General features: G+C 44.8%; 1 protein-coding gene across 2 annotated transcripts in view; it reads right to left on the reverse strand.

Moving 5' to 3' along the window:
* Nucleotides 1-14,112, reverse strand: part of WDFY2 (WD repeat and FYVE domain containing 2) — a 58,433-nt gene extending 44,321 nt beyond the window's left edge. For both annotated transcript variants that reach the window (XR_014619342.1, XM_084306360.1), the window contains exon 1: nucleotides 13,852-14,112. Coding sequence is in view for 1 of the 2 variants with exons in the window: in XM_084306360.1 (XP_084162486.1) it covers nucleotides 13,852-13,988 (137 nt within the window). In the remaining variant the exon portion in view is untranslated. The remainder of the gene's footprint in view (nucleotides 1-13,851) is intronic.
* Between the last annotated feature and the right edge of the window lie 5,768 nt (nucleotides 14,113-19,880).

A 19,880-nucleotide genomic window follows, 5' to 3' on the forward strand; every position in this document is an offset into this window, starting at 1 on the left:
CTGCTGTAAAACCACTATCACCTGGGTATTCAAGGTACACAGGATTCTAGGGAAGTCTTTTTATTTTCTTGATCCTCTGATCTTGGACCTTGAAGAGGCAGCAAGTCTTATAGCTGGCTGAGCTGAAATGATCTCACACAATCTCCTCGGTACCAGAGGACCCAGACCAGGGGATAGTTTCAGATCAGTCATCCTGTGGACAGCTAAAATGGTGTTAAAAAATAAACACGAAACTTTCCCTAGAAGAGGAATAAAGACAAAAGGCTCCTCCAACAGGACACCCCGCCGTGGCAGTGGAAGGTAAGAGACCCCTGCGATCCCTGCCTCGTGCAGCACTTCAGCAGCACTCATCTGATCCTGCTCACGAGGTCGGCAGCAAAACTCTCAGATGACATCGGAGCGGGGTGAAACCAAGCATGATACTTTCGTGTTTGTTTACATGTGGAAGCAAAGCAAATTAGTTGTTCCTCCTAGCAGGAGACCTATCAGGGTTAGTGGGATGGGAGGTGGATAAAGCACGCTTCAGTTCAGGATAGGGTCTTCCCCAACTCCCAGACTCTGTTCTAATAGCACAAAATTGAAACAAGCAAAATAAAGTGGTGTGGGGGTAGGCAAGCAGCCTGTAAGCAGCCTGTACAAAAATAAGCTTTGAAACTATGGAAAAGATGATTTATCCTCACAATTTTGTCAGTGGCGGGCAAACTGGACAAGGCAAAAAGACCTGCAGAACAAGTGTCACTCCCTGGACAGTGCTTTCTGTTGCAAACACATTCCCAAATACTTCATTTAATTTGTGTACTCAAAATTTCCCGTGCTTTTCTCAGGTAGAGAAGCTCACAAGCCGTGGAAGTTGCACGCTTCCTCTTCGTGGTTCCTGTGTGGCATTACCAGCTTTGACTAGGAAACGAAAGTTTCTTATCTTCTGTCCATCTTGAAGATTTAGGCCAGCCTATGTAGGACAGTTCTCTACAGTCACTTGGCAGCAAAACCAAAGATCTTACTGAAGCCTTGAGTTACAGCAAGAGATGCTTGAGGTGAAAACAATGCTTGGAATAAGGCATGGATACTCCACACTGGCAGCCCTCAGAGCAGCCCCACTGCCATGAAGATGCCACCTGAGGACGATGCAAGCGGGGCACGAGCTGGCGTGCAAAGATGAGTTCCCATCTCTTCTCCCCGATCTCCAGGACACGATGAAGCAATGCTCCGCTCAGACCAGTCAAACGTACTTCTCCGGGCATCACATGAGAGGAAAGGGCTCACGCAGAGAGATTCCCTTTACTGGCTGATGTCCCACGCAGGAATTTGGCAGTGCCTGCACTTCTGCTCAGTGCTGCAGCCTCCACAGGTCTGCCCTCCCCCAGACATCTGGTTAAAGTTAATCTTAAGAACCTCAAGCTACTTTTGGTCTCAAATTCAGGCTTTTCAAACTTATTGTTACACATCTCAAACCAGCAGAAATGCTGACAGATTGACCATTATTAAGGCCCACGCCTTGTCTAAACCAGCAATTTTATTTTATTTTTTAATCACAGAACCAATATCTCTTAGGCAAATTGATACCTCATCAACAGGGGCAGCCACATGAGCTGGGTGCCCTGGGCGTGTGAAATCTATCTAGGTTAATTAATGATAAAGGCCTGGGACAGGACTCTGGCAGTGAGGCCATCTGACACAGAAAAGAGAGGCTGCATCCAAGCTGTGGATTGGGAATGGTCCCTGGTCCAACCTCATTTCCACGGCTGGGGTGGTTTGGGACCAAGCGAATTGGCTCACAGCACGGACATTGCCTGGTACCAGCAGTCAGGCAGGACAGCCAGCCAGATTCCCCTGCCTGAAAACATACACCGGCACTTTTAATCTTATTAGAAATTATCCATTATAGCCACTGGCTCTGGGTTCAGCTGCCTGTTTCTCCCAGCTAGTTGATGTAGTTACTGGAAAGATGGAGCAATACTGATCTTGTTGAAGTCTGTCCTACATGTACTGCTATTTGCAATTTTGTGCTCATCTACAAGGACTAAAAACTTGGAACAATGTGGGGCTTACTGTCTCTACTCACAACAGCCTTCCTTTTCTGGTTACATTGTACCACAGCAATACACCAAGGTGGTCCACGTTTTCCCATTTTTCCTCCTTCATTTTTATTAGCCTGAGGTCACTGTAAAGGTATAAGCCAGCAACTGAATAAGCAGCAATTTCTGGATTAAAAAGAGCCATGACTCGCAGCCATAAAGGGAAAAATCAGACAAGAACAACAACAAAAGAAGGGCAGACCATGGCCAGGATAATGCTTCAGAGCATCAACAGCTGGCTTGCAAATCAGGAGCCTGCTAGCAGACAGAGACAATGTCTCTTGTTTCTGGAAGAATACCATTGAATCTGGGGTGTCAATTCATGCACACACACCACTTTTTGAAACCACATTTTGCACTTTTTAATCTGCATGCAACAATTTTGAGCACAAAATACCATGTCACTTGTTGTCCCACATCCAATTTTTTTTTTTTTTTGGTGGTCAAAACAGTCATTTACCTACTTCTTCCTTACCACCCACTACAGAAAAACACTTGCCTACGTATTAATGGACATATTTTTGTAATTAAGTGATGAATAACAATTATGCTTGTTTCTAAATGAATCTGACTCTATAAACCATGTAAAAGTGTCTGTTCATGTAAAAAAAGTGCACATGAACACAAGCTCAGCTTTAGAGCAAACAAAAGGAAAGACAATGGGAGACACTGACCTAGGTGCTCCAAGCCATTTGTTAGCTTCACCCAAACTTCGTGCTGGGCATCTCAAAGTTTGCAGGACTTGGGCCACCCGTTCAGACTTGTTTACACCCCATAAAAAGCAGACAGCTATGTTCATCCCTGATTATTCAGAAATGGTTTTCAAATCATCATAGCTTTAGAAGGACATATATAAGCTGTTACCTAAAGGATGCTATGGATGAAACTAGTTGGGGATGGAGACTTCTTAGATTTTCTGTTAATAAAAACTTATTAGGGAAATCCTCACCAAGCTCACCTGCCATCTACCAAAGAACCTATTTGGGAAGAAAGAAAGGAGGTGTCAAAACAACCTAAATAATAGAGGACCTTTCAGAATTCAGATAAATTTGATGCATTTCCAAGCATTACAGCATGTATTTTTTTAAAACAATCAGCACATTCATTGTTCTTTCCCTACTGCTTTCTCTGGTATCTAATATGGGTCAGCCACAGCATTTGAGAAAAAAAAATTAATGACTGGAAACTTAAGTACCAGGTCAACCAGTACTCACAGAATTTCTGGTTAGAACAGAAACCCCCTATTTTTTCTTTTAATCTCCTACTCCAATATGAAGATTTTGGAACAGAATTAGTGGTACAAGCTACTGCGGGATTTCCTACCTTCCTGCTGGTCTTGTGCTCCCTCATCATGAAAGCAACTACAGGGAGGAAAGAGCACAGAAAGGGGAAGATAAGGTGCCAAGCATCAGTGTCAGAGCCCCACTGATGCCTCCCAAAGCAACATGCCCATCTGTGCAGCCTGGAGAAACCATGCCTGCAATGGCTCATTGCACTCAACAGGGCTCCTCATCTGCCCGTGCTTTACAGCTTCAGCTGCTGCAGGACTCCAAGCACCACAAGTTCTCTACATTTTTTCAGTGTTTTTGCTTTTCGGCTACAAATAAATGTAACAACAACATGAATAAGAACCTGAAGGATGTAGCTCAGTAAGTTTTTTGTATGAGACTGAGCCGATGTCCCTGCTGAAGTCTGACAAAGCCATTTGCTAGCTGGTATTTTGGAAGCATGGTAACAGATTCAACTATTCCCGTTCATTTACTGGCAGTTGCAGAAGTCAGCGAGAAGAGATTTGTTTATGAAGTCTGATTCATTTCCTGAAGGGAAGAGCCTGCGCTCTTCTTAGGAAATGGATTAGTGTCTATATGTTGTGTAACCAGCCCCTTCTACATAACATACTGTGCCAATTACAGTGGTCTACCACGCATCAGAGCTGAAGCTAACTGCTTCCCCTGCTCCCTCCTGCCTGAAGAAATCCAGCATATGTCTATTCTTAGCTGGTAATGGCAGCTAATACAATTTCAAAACCCCTATTACTCCTGACTTCAGATGCAATGCAACCTAGAAAAACGATGTGCCATTAGACAGACTTTTGCCCTTCAGACAGTGCTAAAAGCCTTAACTGTTAAGGCAGCACACAGCACAGGTGGGGCAAGGCTCTGGTGGACCTAACACACACTTTTGGAGCTTTATAATTCAGACAGACTGACCGGGTGGAACATAAAATAGGGCTCTGTGGCAGAGAATAAAATGCATCATTTCCCTGAAGCAAGAAGTATCAACTTTTTAATTCCAGCCATTAAATAACTTTAGCCCAAGCTAAGGGAACAATAAAGCCAAAGGTGTCCATTCTGACTTGACAGATACGTTATTTTTTCATCCCTCTCCCTCAGCACGATTACTATAGAGCTGGTTTATTCCTCCTCCCCATGGCTTTTAGCACAAGCAGAAACTGATTAAAACCAACCAAACTAACAAAACAAACAACAATTGTCATAATGGCTTATTAAAAGCAGTCATTTGGCTCTGAAAGCCAAACGCAGGGCTCTTTGAAGAAGGCCCTGCCACCTCCCCCTCAGCTGCCGGCCTGCAGAAAGTAGGCCTCAGGGGGGCCGCTGGCTGCTGAGGGGATCCTGAAGGGATCCAGAGGGACAAAAAGTGGCCCCAGGGACTACACGTCCAAGCCCAAGACTTCCTACTGGTCATCTGGCAATTGTGGAAGTGTGGTCAGCTATTGGGGCTGTTATTGGGTCAGTTATTGAGGCTGGAGCTGCTGAAATAGCTGGGGAGTGAACGACATGATTCGTAATGCCAACCAAGACACCATGAAGAGAAACCTGCCCACCACCAAAATGCTGTTGGTGATTTTTATTATATTGTGTGTGCAAAACTATCCTCTGCACGTGCTGCTGTAGAACAAGAGGCTTTCACAACACCAATTTTTGAGCCACTCTTTGGATGCCACTGTAGCCTACACCTGCTCTAGCAACATGAAGGGGGAACAAAAGTGACCCTGTGTCAAACACAGAAGCAGGGACGGAGTAATGAAATGAGAAGACACTGCTTAATAACACTAAGGACCAAGAAGAAATATTTAAAAGTTAATTCAGCACATAAATGAAATGGGTGCCAACTACTGACAAATAAAATGTAAGCCATCATTTCCAGTTTCACAGCGCTGAAATTCCTCAGGTTTCCAACACACATAAAGGGGGCAAAATACTTAATAAGGAGCCATCTATTAGAAGAGATTATTTTACGTGGTTTTCTGAGATAAGAGGCAACTCGATGATATAACCAGGCAATCCCTTCTAGATCCCTGTATAATAAACAGGCCTAGAAAGAATACAGATAGGCAAATACGTTACAGATTATTGAGTCTGACAATATATTCAGCCAGAACCTGTAAAGAAAAAAGCTTCAGCGTGTACATTGTCAGAGAAGCGAGCAAATCAGAGGACATCTGTACGATAAGCCGTGCTGTGCTGCTTCAGAAACGATGAGCAGCAACCCAAAGGAAAGCATCACAGCAGATGAATTTCAGTGCTTTCCTGCTTCATCTTATCACGCATCACAATAAACATACCCATTTCTTCTCTTAATCACTGCCCAAATATATTTTTTTAAACAAAAAAACCCTACAAGCCATGGATAAGCTAAGTAGTGTGGAAGTAGGAGACCGCTGGTACCTGTATCTCGAAATCTTGAAATCCTTGCACGCAGAGGATAGGCCCCACTGTTGGTGTCCTGAAGCAATACCAGAGCCTTCTCTCATCACTCATCCGCTGGCATACACTAGTTAGCATCAACGTAATTGTGTGTTTGCTCTACCTTATTACCTTTAAAGCTAAGTAAAAGCTTTAGCACCAACTCATGATGAGACCTTACTAGACCTTCAAAAGCAGAAAAGCTGTTTACTTTAAGACCCTAAAGTACTCCACAAGGCAGATGCACTGCCTGCTTAAAAATACAATTAAGCCTTTATTTGCTATTTTAAGTGAATTTGGAGCTGAAGGTAAATTCATCAAATTTGTACTCACTGCTGGAGGTGCAAAATCTCATTATCTATCACATTTTAAACACAGGGATGGATCTTCCTTCTGTGCCCCTTCGAGACAGCGCAATGCATTTGCTCTATCATCTGAATCCAGAGAATCCAAGCTGGTGGCAAAATAGGCCAATTCACATTAGGACAGCCTTTTCTCAGATTTCTCTCGGCAGGACTCGGCATGAAGGAAACTGCTGCTACAGGCTGGTAAAGGTCAAAAGCATTGCCTTGTGGGGTTGATCGACCACCCACCACTGTTATTGCAAAAACCTGCTAGGATCATTGATCTTTACCTCACAGTAAGACGGAACGATGCAGAACTTGAAGAATAAAAGACTACTGAGAAGTTTGATCTGAAGTTAACTTGGCAGCAGAACAGCCATGCTCTTCTACCCAGGACTGTGCCTTGGCATCGCCTTAGATTCAGTGCTCAAAACCTTAAGAGTTCCCTGAAAAACTTGATTTAGATGGAGAATACACATGGTATGATGAGCAAAGCCCATATGTTCAAAGTCTGGCCAAGGTTAGTTACACAACAGTATTTCCTGCAGACTGACTAAGAGAAAAATTAAAACACCACTTTTTTTTTTTTTTAAACCCAGCCCCCACAACTGTTCTCCCTTTAATGAGGATAAAGGCTGTATTTTCACTATACAAAATTTCAGCGCAGTCTAATGTTCAAAGCTTATTATCCACTTTCTGATACACAGATATTCATTTTGACCATTATTTATTTGCAGTTTCAAGTCATTAGGCACACAGGCTATGACACACAAGGGTCCTAGGAGACGCATATGGTTATGTGATTATGCAAAGCTCCCTCCCTGGAGGGCTGCCTGGCAAACTCACCCTCGCCTGCTTCTTCTTTCACGTAATTGTTCTTCCCGTTCTCCAGGCTTGCTCCAGCCACTCACCCAACCTTGGATAACACTTACAGCATTTGATACCTCACCTAATGAAAGGATAAAGGAGGCCATTGTATTTTCTCTTTGCTAAAGTGACCGACGTGGGATGAAGCTCAGCTGAGCAGCCTGACTGCCACCACTCGAGGCTGTGCCCACCACCATCCCAGCCTGCTGCATCCTACAGCACCGGGGCTGCATCCATCACTCCCCCGAACCACATGAGGAAGGGAAACAGCTGTTTTCTTTCTCACTCCTGTTTTGCAAGAGCTTACGGTAGGGATTACTGTGAGATCATGTAGATAGCTGCAGCGTTTTACATAAAGCCACCCGTATTTGGCAGGTGTCTGATGGAAGAACCACGGGCAAGGCAATTAAAACGCAGCTTCTGGAGAGTTTTTATGTGAATGGCCCTTCAACACCCGAGAGGCTACGGTGCACAGAATGCAGTGATGTACAGAGGAAATTTGTGCAAAAGCCAGCTTCTCTCCTTGGGGCACTCTCCATTGTGTACGAAGCTTTCAAAGCTTTCAAACGCATTACGCTGTCCCGTATTCTCCTCCCCGTTTGTTCTCCGAGACACCAAGCATGTTCTGACTTCAGACCGTTGCAAACGGCATTCTGCAAAACAAGGGACAGCAGGTTTTTGGAAGCCCTCCTGCACTACTTTTCAGCAGTTTTCCTGCATACATTATTGTGTACATGGCAGCTGCTGCGCACAGATCACAGGCAACACACAGCTTGTAGAAACCAGTGCAGCTGGAGAGAGGGAATGAAGAGAGGAGTCTGCCTCAACAACCCAAATCCTTCCGGGCAGGCCAGACAAGCTATTGACGTATTTTTAAGGTGCCACAACTTCATACAATATTTGAGAGCTTCTATCTGCTAACTGAGCTTCGATGAAAAGCCAACCTTACCACACTAGCCTGGTAGCTTCAAAAACATTGCAATGCATTTATTTTATGGTATTGCAGTTGTTTAACACTGCAGCATCACTGTCTCCTCTAAACATCTTCAGCTTTAGGAGAAAAACCAGCAGGTTTTCTGCGAGAGTCCCTTTTGAGTTATATGCCAGCCCTGTGCTGCACAGCCACTCCGTAACGCCCATTTGTGTTTCTGCCAAGGGCTCAGGGCGCACAGAGGTGGCATTGTGCTGTCCCCTCTCTGCAAGGGGCATTGTTCGGCTGCGGAGCTGGAGCAAGTGCAGGGGAAGGTCACCGAGCCACACAGCGAAGCCTGACGGATGGGAGATGTGGCGATGAGAGATCTGTGTAAAGAGATGCCGGTGAAATTAAGCTGGGGTCAGGGAAGACAAAAAGAAAAATAAAACCCCAGTTAACGTGGGAGATGGGTGTGCCATCCCAGAACTTGCAGAGCACTGTGCAGCAAGCGGCAGAAAATTAGGCTGCTGCCAGGCATGTGGCAGGTGTATTAGGCAGCTCTCTATTTCAAACAGAGCTTTTCCGATATGAAACACACATTACATTTCTTCTACAAAGGATAATCTTTAAATCAGAAAGGGGATTAAAAACCACCGCATCTCCGGCTCTAAATGCTCAAGTGCCTGATCTCCCGCTGTATTTGGATGCCCAACCACAGCGCAGACGCTGGGTTTGCAGGAGTTGTGGTCCAAGCCATGCTTTCACATCACATTTTTGCAGCTGCCACCTTGCAGTTAAGGCATGAACTTCACACAGCTGCAGGAGCTGCAGCAATTTGTGCACTGACCTACATGAGCTTGCAGTAGCCGGAGAGCTCACGTCAGAAAAACAAGAGGGAATCCTTGTGCTTTAAATATTTAAATGATGCCCAGCGGAGAGCATTGTAAGGCAAGGTACATACAAGCTTTGCCAGCCTCCAACAAGTTATGTGCCAGTGGCACAAAGTGCATCGCAAGGTCGCTCAGGAACCTACAAGTTCCTAGGCAGAGTTCCTCATCCCCAGCAAGTGCTCAGTGAAACATTTTATGTCCTAGTCCCCGGGTTTTGGCATCTCCACGGGATACATGTTAGTCAACGCAGGAACAGACGCTCTTCAACATCTGGAACCAGTTCGGATTCCATGAGCTTTTGGGCCTCCTGTCTTCTCTTACTCGCCCTGCCAACAACCACTGGAGCAGCCAGCACTAACCTCCGCCCCAAGCTTTAGTCCAAACGCAGCCGTCCAGTTGCAACGCGTCCAATTAGCTGACAAAAAAAAAACAGTCTGAGCAAACAAGTTCGCATCTGCAACAACAGGCCTCAAACTTTGACACCGTTTTTGCAGGGTTCCTCCATTTCCTCTCCACAATCTTACTTGCGCCTGATGATTTTAATCAGAATTTAAAGAACAAGTCCTTTTGCACCTGTGAAGAACGTCCAAACCTGCGTGCTGCTGTTCGCACTGCGCTGACCTGGGTGTGAAACCGACGGGCTTGGACTGAGAGACACACAAACAGCCCCCAGCAGAATCCCTCCTCACACCACCTGCGCTTCTGCCGCGAGCCAACAGCCACACGCCAGGCAGAGCTGCTGTCGGGGGCATAACCCTGCGCTGAGATGAGCACGATAAACCCATTCTGCAACCACTGCTCTGCAAAGCAATCGCTCTGCATCGCTCCAGCGCAGAAGGGAAATTCGGAGAGCTTACCAGGAGCCTGCAGTTCCTTAATTCCTGCCTGGATGCAGGACAGCGTGATGAATCCCACCTCACCTGGGCACAAACTATAACTCCGGGCTGTCGTTCACCTTTGCTACCCCTACAAACCATGCTGGTTAGCTTGTCCAGAACAGCTTAAGCGTGCATCTGCGTTTCGAAACCACAAACTGTAAAACAAACCTAGCAGGACAAGTTCTGTACCGTTTTCTCCACGTGAGACAAAGCCACTAATATGAACACACATGACAAACAGCCTGGGCTCACTGCCACTTGTGCCTGCACAGCGATCCCTACAAAGAAGCCAAGACATCCCAGCACAGAAGGAACTTCAGATGATAAAGGGTAGCGCAGACGGCAAAGGTTTTTCTTCCCTTATTTAAAAATACAGAACTATTTGCTGTGGCATAAATTTTCCTCCTGGATTTTGTCTCCTTCTAGGAGACAAGAGTGCCTGGGTTTTGTTTTTTTAAAAGAATCCCGAAGAATTTTGACAACTTTCAGTTGCAGGCTACGAAGGTTTTTGAATACTTTAAGGGAAACAATTCTTGACTGCAACACCGACATTTTAAAGTTCTGTCGCATGGAAGCCAGCACAAAAGTCCCACCTAAATGAGGGCACAGACCAGAGTTATCAATTATCAGGGAAGTTGTCTGCACCAGCAGATATCTAAGATTTCCTCTCCTACAATATAGCAAGCGGTACCACAAAAAAAAAAGAAGGCAAACGCAGGATTACCACCACGACACCCAGCCACCTCCTGCCAGTTCATGGTGACACCAGCTCAGCACATCAGGCACCCACCTGAAACAGCACTCACATCACTGGTGAAATGAGAGATTTCCCACTCGTGGGAAATACAGAAGCGTGCCAATGCCGAAGGGACTTGTTCATGCTGAAAGCTGGGTGAGTCAGTACATTGCTCCCACCGTACCGCCACGCTCAGGTGAGATTAGCGATGCTAAATCTTCTCCGGAGCGCTGCATGGATGTGCCTGAACTTGACACGCCGGTGACCTACTTTTCAGAAGTGCCCAACACCCACATCTCCCTCTGAAGTCAACAAAAGACGAGGCCACTCAGCAATTTTGAAATGGTGGTGCATGCTTTTTACATAGGAAGCCAACAATAGCCTAGGGCCAGCTGTGCACATTAGGAAAATCCCATTTTAGCTCCCCGTGTAGAACCCAGTGCGTTCAGTGCTCTGGATCCCTCAAGACTCTACACGTTTGATGTACGTGCCTGCTAATTGCACCCCTTCGCTGCCAAGGAAAAGAGCATGCATGAAAGCTAATAATCCCTTTCTTACAGCCCTACTGCATCAGGCACATACATTCTTGGACAACAAATGCCGCCACTCCTTTAACCTTCACCTGCCTAGACAGGTGCATCCCTTTTCCTTAGAAGGAAAACACAAAATAAAATTACATCTTGTCCTTCCCAATGTACGCCTGCTGTCCTGCAAAGAGATACTGGCTCGATCTACTTTGCTCTAACAAGGAATCAGCTAAAACAATTAAGATTAGGAGACGATGCACGCTGTTCAACTACTGTGATTCTGAGTAGGGTTCAGAAGAGAAAGTATGTAGAGGATATGCACACTGAAAATAAACTCTAACCCTGCAGGTTATGTATAATTTAGATAGTCTTAATTAAATACGTAAACCCTCCTGAGGTTCCTTCTTTCCCCACCTATGCCCTTCGTTATGAGGAACAACCATACTCTGGTTTATTACTTAGTTTTCTTTTTTTTTATTATTACTAAGTTTTCATTTTATTCCTGAAAACGTGTGTGTGTGTGTGTGTGCTATAAGCACAAACAATTCAGGGCTACATAATGCGTGGCTATGTCTGCAAGCTATAGCTGGAACCACTTCCGCAGTCTTTTAAAACCAGATAAAACCACTGGTGTCACACGAAATACAGACTGGAGGCCAAGCTCCTGCTTTGAAGGATTTACAGCTATAGGGCCATACCGCGCAGTAAAGAAAACTGCAAAGCGATGCCTACGTGTTGTGTTAAAACTTGTTGTGTTAAAAGACTACCAGCAACTTCAGCTTCGATACGCTCAGCTATTAGCTAGCGAGCCAACAGGGAATTGCCTTCTCTTTCCAGATGAGCTCCCCAGTCCAAAGCACAAGCTGGGAACAGCAAGTCCTTCCAGCTGAAGTCCTCTGCTAAAGTTTCAGAGCATCTCTCTCATATGACCGACATATCCCAGGCTGGTAAACTCAGCCAAAACTTCCCTTATTTCCCCAAGTAAAGAGACAGATAACATCTCCATAACCACCCTTTGCAGTTTCCAGGAATCTCTAAAAGCCCTCCACATTCCAAGGCCATTAAACAACAACCTCAACACTAACACCAGGAGGCAGGTCCAAACAGGAAGGATCTGCAAAAGCCTGATCATAAGGCACAGGTACTGAGAGGCTGGTAAACTTTTCACCAACCCCAAGTATCGGGAAGCCTTCAATATTGAATTCCAAACTGCTAGGCCTTCCAAATAAGTTTTGGCCCCTGAATCCTCTAATCACAATAGAAACGCAGATGGAAAATGCAAGGAAAAGGCATCAATTAACATCTTCATACCTTAAGAAATAAAAGGCAAGATCACAGCTTATAGCACCTCACATACACCACAAACTGGCCCATGAGCAAGGAGGTTACCTCAACAGTGCCTTTATACAGAGAATGACCTCTGAGCCTCCAGACTTAACACAGCACTTGTTTCCTTTGAACTATCCCGTATCACCTTTAGACACCTAGCAGCAGATTTCTTTCTCCAGCTGCAGCAGCAAGCAGGACGGACATAAATTAGGGTCCTATGTTAAGAGTTAGTGCTGGGATAGGACAGAGAGGGTGATGCTATTGAACTAGCAAGTTGTTGAGTGAGAAACCTCTGAGCTCTGCTTCACCGCTGTTTTCTTGAACCTAACATCTCAGTTATTAGTGAAGCAAACACACGTCACCAATCCCTTTCTCTACCAAGAAGTATTGATTTGCAGCACCCACCTACTCTCAGCAATTCATACCTGCTAAAATAGCAGAAGCTAGACACTAATTGTTTTGTGCTGTGGGGGGGAGAGACAGAGGTTGAGAGAGACCCATATGAGAGCAAATCAATATCAGGAATACTTTCTTACTGATAAAAAGAATTAGCTGAGTAAGTGCTATTCAGTTTCACAACAAAAAACTAAACACAATAAAATCATGGCCATGTAGCACTTTAAAACTCAGTTTAAAGTCTCTTCTACAGTGTACTTGTTTGAAGCAGCTCTTTTCTTCTCGCTATGAGGCACGACAGCTCACTTGGAGACCACGGCTTAGATGAACTTAAATCATCTTGGATTTACACGGTTCACATGCCTGACAACTAGCTGGAAACTAACGCACAGTGAGGACAATGACAGGATGAAAGAAATGCTCACAGTTTTCAGGATAGCTGAGAGAGAAATAAAAGCAGACACTGAACAGGATAACGGGTATCCAAGAGAAACAGTCCCCCCAAAAAACCCTTGAGAACCGCGACATATTCATGCGTTGGCCAGTGTTTGCCCTTTGAGCAGACAGCTGGGGACCCGGGTTACGTGCACCTGAGCTGTAAATTAATTCTGTTTAAAATAATGATGGATGGATGGTGCAGGAAAACTGGGCTTTAAAGGAAGGCACCTTCACAACCCGGTGTGAAACTTCAGCAGGAAGGCTGCACGACGCTCGGGCTCTTGCAGGGCAGCACCAGCCATGTGTCCACCCCGCGCCGCGCAGCTGACGGGCCCGAAAACATCCTGCTCCTTGGCAGCTCCACAGCACGGGACCGAACTCCCAGATCTTATCACCACGATTTTTAAAGGGCGTTTTTAAACAATCACCGAGAAACGCTTGGGAGAGGGGGGAGAGGGGAAGGAGCACTGCCTCGGCCAGCAGCGCCGCAAACCTGCGGGCAAGGTCAGGAAGGGTCCCTGCGGCACCCCCAGCACCCTCACCACAGGACCTGGACCACCACCAGCAGGACCAGGACCAGCAGGACCACCACCATCACCAGGACCTGGACCACCACCATCACCAGGACCACCACCAGCAGGACCAGGACCATCAGCACCAGGACCAGCAGGGTGGCACCACCACCACCACCGCCCTCCTACACCCCCGGCTGCTCCGGGGGAGCCAGCGCCCGGCTGCCCCTTCCCGCTACCTGTCCTCGGAGACGCTGATGACCCCGTCCTCCTTGGGCACGATCGCTGCCATGTTCACCACCTCCTGCGAGCCCTCCACCTTGTTGAGCAGGAGGGGCTTGCGGGTCAGCGCCTTGGGCTGCGGCTCCGCCGCCATGGGCACCGCCGCTGCGGCGAGGGGAGGCTGCGGCGAGGGGAGGCGGCCGCACCGAGGAGGAGGAGGAGGAGGAGAAGGAGGGACTCGGTGCACGGTGCCGGGCTCTGTCGCTCATCCCCCGGGCTCCCCGGGAAGCAGGAACCGAGGAGGAGGCGGCACCGCCCCCGAGCCGAGCCGGGCCGCCCCCCTGGGCCGGGCCGGGCGCTGCGGGGGGCTGAGGGGGGAAATGGCGGCCGGAGGCGTCGCCATCTCGCAGCGCCCACAGGGGTGTCCCGGCGGCCGGGCTCCCTGGGCGCTGCGGGGAGGGTTAACCTGCTCGGAGGAGCCGGGCTGCTAAAGGGAGGCCTTAAGCAGGTCGTGGTGGTTAAAAAACGGGTGTAGATGGCTGCTTTGCCGAGAGGGGGTGCGGGTCCGGGTGCCGGAGAGCAGCCCCCCCCTGCCCCGTCACCACACGGTGGCCGGCTGGTTGCGAAGCTCCTCGGCTTGTCTGTATTTAGGTTACAAACTCTCTCCTGGTGAATTTTTAAGGGAAATGCAATGGGGCTCCAGCAACTGTTTTTCAGCGAGGTTCTGCTTTTTGCTCACTTTTCCTGTTGGATTAATGGAAGTCCGAAAAGGGCAGGTCATGTGCCCAAAGCTCTGTGCTAAAGTCAGCAAAACAAAAACAAACTAACACGCTTTCTCTTGAAGTGCGTGCCAAAGACAATCTTTCATAATCTGTCTGGAGAACTCTGGAAAACAACTGTAGGTATCTGAACAGTTGTCCTACATCGCAGAAGTGATTTGCAGCCTGGAAAGCGTTACTTCAAGTGTAACTTCAAACTTAACCCATGGTAAGATGAAGAGCAGCAGTTCTCCGAAAATAAATAAATAAATAACAGGGCTCCTTCCCATCAGCAGAGAAATTGAGGAGGCTTATGAGTTTAGCAGATAGGGCTATATTTGTTGTGCAATTTGTGACTGTCACTTGTGGAAGTGAAAACTAAACTCCAGATAGTGCTTAGTAAACCGGCCATATTATGCTAAACAAACAGGGTCTGGAGGTCGGCAGGCCCACAGCAAGGCATTTAAGCTCTACTTGACCGAACTATTTGAAGTTCACAAGTGTACTGTGGAGGGAAGTGTCTGGTCAGCAACAGATAATGGCTTGTAGGAAATGCATCTGCAATCTCAAGCTGTTTCCCAGGGGATGTATGATCACATTAGATAACATCCCATTCTCGCAGTTCTTAGAAGGGAATTGCTACTAGAGAACCAAAGATGGTAACCAGCCCTCTTAGCTACAGATGACCCTGCAATCCTCGGCTAGACCTACAGCTAGAAAACCTTGCATTGCTATGCAATGTATGAAATATTCTTTGAAGACATTGATACACTTGACAGTTTTCAGAATGGATGTACACCTTAAAATGTCTTGGAAAACTAAAGTCTGAAGAAATCTGGCAAGGGCTGCCGTCTTTGCAGTTTGTTTGCATTCAGGATTTGGCACTATGCACTATTCATAGATAAACATGGCCTGAAAGTATGCTGGAGGCAACATACTGCAGGCTCTAGGGAGACTTAGAATACTTTTTGCCAAACAGACCTTCAAGAAAATGAGTAAGGGGGAAATGAGTATCTTAATAAGGTATGGGTTACGGGACCAGGAGTAGTCCTATGCATCCCTCAAATTACCTGTTTTTTTTTTTTTTTTTTTTTTTTTTTTTTCCAGCAATTGCCTATTGAGACATTGTTTCCCTTGCCTCTCCTTTATCTTTAAACATTCTCGGACACAACACTACTCCTTCAAGATTTAATACACAGCCCTTCTGGAGGAAAACACTAAAAACAGTCCTAGATGGACATTTTATTTAACTGTCCTGTTTCTAAAAAGGTGCACAAGAAACTCCAGTTGGTGGCTATGACATGGTTCAGGTGCATCCGTTGAGTGCAGGTTTCACAGGCAGCAACAGCCTGGATGCCACGGGCGTGCATTTGGATCAAAATCAAATAATGACACTCTGAAATGAAATCTATGCTTTATATAAAGGTCTAATCTTTGGTAATGATTTACCTGTTTAAAAAAAAAAAAGCCTACAACGCAAGAGATGCTCCAGTGGGCTTATAGTCAGTCAAGATAAAAATCATAAGGGCTTATTTTAAAGCTTATCTTTAATGGTGACTTCCTCAGCAAGACCAGGAAGGTACTTAAATAATAGAAAACGAAATCCTGAGCTCTGGTACATCACTTTACCAGGTGTCCAAATCTGGGGTCAGTGCTCTCATCTCCCTTATAAGGTAGAGAAATATGCTTGGGAAATTATTGCACACAAATAATGGTCTTGCTGTGACTGAGAGAAAAAGAACATTGCTTGAAAAGCTGGGGAAAGGAAGGAAAGCAAAGAAAAAATAGGATTTTAGAGTAAGGCAGAAAACTGGAGCTTACTCCTGCTTTGTACCCGACAGGCTAAAAGAATGTGGTCATAATGGTGGAAAAGGCATTGAAATTACCAACAAGATCTGAATGTTTTCCCAGATCTACCATTCTCACACAAAATCCAATCAAAAATGATTCACTTTTGAGAAACAATTTTCCTATAACCACGTAAACTAATGGACAAAAAGACTTCAAGCTAGAATAGCTGTAGTCATCAATTTTAATGACTACCTGCAGAAACAAAATTAGGGTAGTTTAGAAAAGTGTTTCCCCATATAATGGGAAAAAAATCAAGAAAATAAATCTTACCAATACTTATTAGCAGATACATATTTTTTTTCATTTGCTATCATAGCTTTATGGGAAAATTGCATGGGTTGAAAATATTTCTAGGATGACTCCTTGTAACTGAACTAGAAGCCAAGCAAAGCAAGCATATTCAGTTCTTTTTCAACTTTCATAAAAATGATAGGATTAAAAATTATGTTTTTCTTTTCTTTTTCTTTTTCTTTTTCTTTTTTTTTTTTTTTTTTTTTTTTTCAGGTACTGCTGTGGTATGCTTGGAATATTTGAACTGTCTTCTAAGAACACATCTGCCAGTAGCATGGGCTGAAAAAAAAACAAACTGGAAAAGGCAGCTATATATCAAATGAATATTGCCTCATCTTTGTTTCTTAGTGTCCCTTCTCCTACTCTGCATTTTTGGCATGCCACAAGGTAAATGAAGCACTCAGCCGGCTTTTTTTCTTGGTATGGGTTGACTTTCACTCCTTTGATTCGGATGGAGTGGATTGAGCCTGCCTGCCTGCTAGCAATAAGTCTGGCCCACGTCTTCACGGACTGGGTGAGGACAGAACAGCTCTGGGAAAGGGTGCTGCTCTGAACCACTGTGTTCACGCACAGTGGAGCCAATTCCATGCCCTCGTACCACACCAGAGTCTTGGTTACTTTCTCTGGTTCCTCGTCTGCAGTTGTGTGAGCTGGAGCAAATTCAATTCCCGATCTTTGGCACTTTACTTTAAAAATTGCTCTCTGGCTCCATCTTCTGTTTTATCTTGTTTGCTGACTTTTGGTTTTGTTTTCTCATTTCGGTATATCGGAGTGAGATTTTCTTGAGTTTTAGGAACTAAATTTCTTTAAAAATGTAGGCAATCACTTCTTGCGTGACAGTTGCAGCAACATGGAGAGGATCTGGACATGCAGGTGAGCAGGGGGCCCAGGGAGGAGGGACCTGGACCTCTCCCAGCTCTGCTGTCAGCCCTATTTTTAGATACTTGTATCTTCAAGGTTGTTGCTTCTTGTTAGAACAAGAGGAGTAATCCCAAGCCCCAAAAGCACTGTCTTGGCATAAAGGTAACTGTTCTGCAAAATGATGATCGTGACATGATCTGGCAGCATCGTGACATCTCGCAAACCTTTCAGCTAAAACTGGGAAGCGCTGGGGCCACCCAGTAGGAGTGGGACAATTCAATAAATATGTTGGCACCTTTGCAGGTACTAACAAAAACTGTCCTCTTTTCTAAAGTGCACAACAATAATTGGAGTAATATTTATATCCCCAGGAACAAGCCTTTCATAAAGGAAAAGCTATTTTATGGTGATTAAAATTTAAGAACTATTTAACTTGTGCCCCTTTGAGCCATTTCGTAAACTGATTGGAGTTGCTCTCCCTCTGCAAGAGGGGACCAGTGTGGAAGAGAAATTGCACGTTGCCTGAGTTAGTGCTTAGATTCAGAAATGCTCCATTGACAGTGAGCCAGATTTCAGCTTCTGAGGCCTCTTCCTCAATTACCCATGTAAAACCAAAAGGCCTGTACACACAAAGGATAACCACATAAAAAAGGTAAAAACACTTGGCAACGAATAGAGCCACCTCTCAATAGCCATCGAATGTAGCAGCAGTTTACCCTTTCTCATGCTTTTCTTCTCTGCTTGTTGGTAAATTAAATGTTTTCCCACTTTGCAGTATATGGGATTTACTATTTCTTCAAAACTCCATGAGCTATGCAGCTGCAAAGCGTTGTGCTTAAAACACTCTCCTTTGCAGTTCCCTTGTTTTGCCAGCAGTGATAGCCGTCATGAGATAGTTACTAAAAAATATTTTTAATTTCAGATGCTACATCATTCTTAGAAGCATGTGGGAAACAAATATAGATCCATTCTTTATATAGAAAGGCAAACTTCACAGAGTACCAAAGCGTTCTGTGGAAAATACACTTGTCCATCTTGCTTAAAAATACAAAACCTTGTAAAAATGCACCCTTATTTTGCTCCAGGTATTTATCATTCACACAACGAATAACACTGCCCATCACATTTCTGATAATAAACCCTACATGCTCATTATGACAGTTTTCTTCTGTATTTCATTAGTTTTGCTTCATGTTGGCATTCAGAAAATGAGGACCTTTAGTTCTTCTTTCATGTTGGCATTCAGAAAATGGGGACCTATCAAAAACTGATCCAAAATTCAATCTGCTATATGTCGAAGTTCTGGAAAAAAAAATAAATTAGCTTTAAACTATGGGCAAGGCACTGTGCATGGCACTCTGTAGAACCTTACTGAGAAGTACACTAATTTCTAGCTGCTGTGCAAGTGCTGTTGGCTTTGTAACTGACTGTGAACATGTGAGAACAAAAAAGTGATGCTGTGTCAGTGTGTGGGCTGCAAATGAGAACTCCTGGCTCATGTATTTTGCCCCATAAGCAGTTCTGGCATTGTATGCAGTCTTATTGCTGTTTCCTTTGTCCTCACTGATCCAGCTATAGTATTACTCACATTTTGGGCTTCCAACTTGCTGTCAAAAATCTCTCTAATTTTATTCACTGTCTTTTTAGTAGAACTCTCTGATCATTAATTCTAAGATCATTATTCTTGTACTTTTCTAGGCTTCGGGACTTCAGAACTTGCTTTTCTAAATCTTTCTTCCCTCTGTGATGTTGAAGAATCATGAAGAAGCACCAATAAATACATTTTCTATTTGGAAAATAGATTAAATTATGTAACTTACTTAAAAGGTAAATAAATTTCTTTTACATAATACACTAACTATATGAAAGCTTTGAAGCTTTTTTTTTTTTTTTTTTCCTGATGTGTACAATTAAGAGTGTGTCTAGGGAATATCAAAGAACATTTTCTTACAACTTGTGTCTTTTAATTATTTTCTTCAAGTTTCTTACCTCTACGGCCTGTCATGTGGCCCAACAGTGGATGACAAGATACCGAGCATATAGAAGCCTGGTTTGAGAAAACCAGCTTTTTTGTTTGTTTTTGATTGCTAATATTGAAAGTTAGAAGTAGAATGGTGGAATATTTTACAAAGCCAAAACAAAACAAAAAACCCACCAACCGACCAACCAAAAACAAACAACCACAAAACAAACAGAAAAACCCGCAAGGAACTCTGGTACAAAAAGGTCCCAACAGTGCTATTGTGTTTTTGAGAGGAAGTTTTATGAAGCTGAGCAGTTTTCTT

Source organism: Netta rufina (assembly GCF_964035555.1).
Source record: "Netta rufina genome assembly, chromosome: 1".
Classification (NCBI taxonomy): Eukaryota; Metazoa; Chordata; class Aves; order Anseriformes; family Anatidae; genus Netta; species Netta rufina.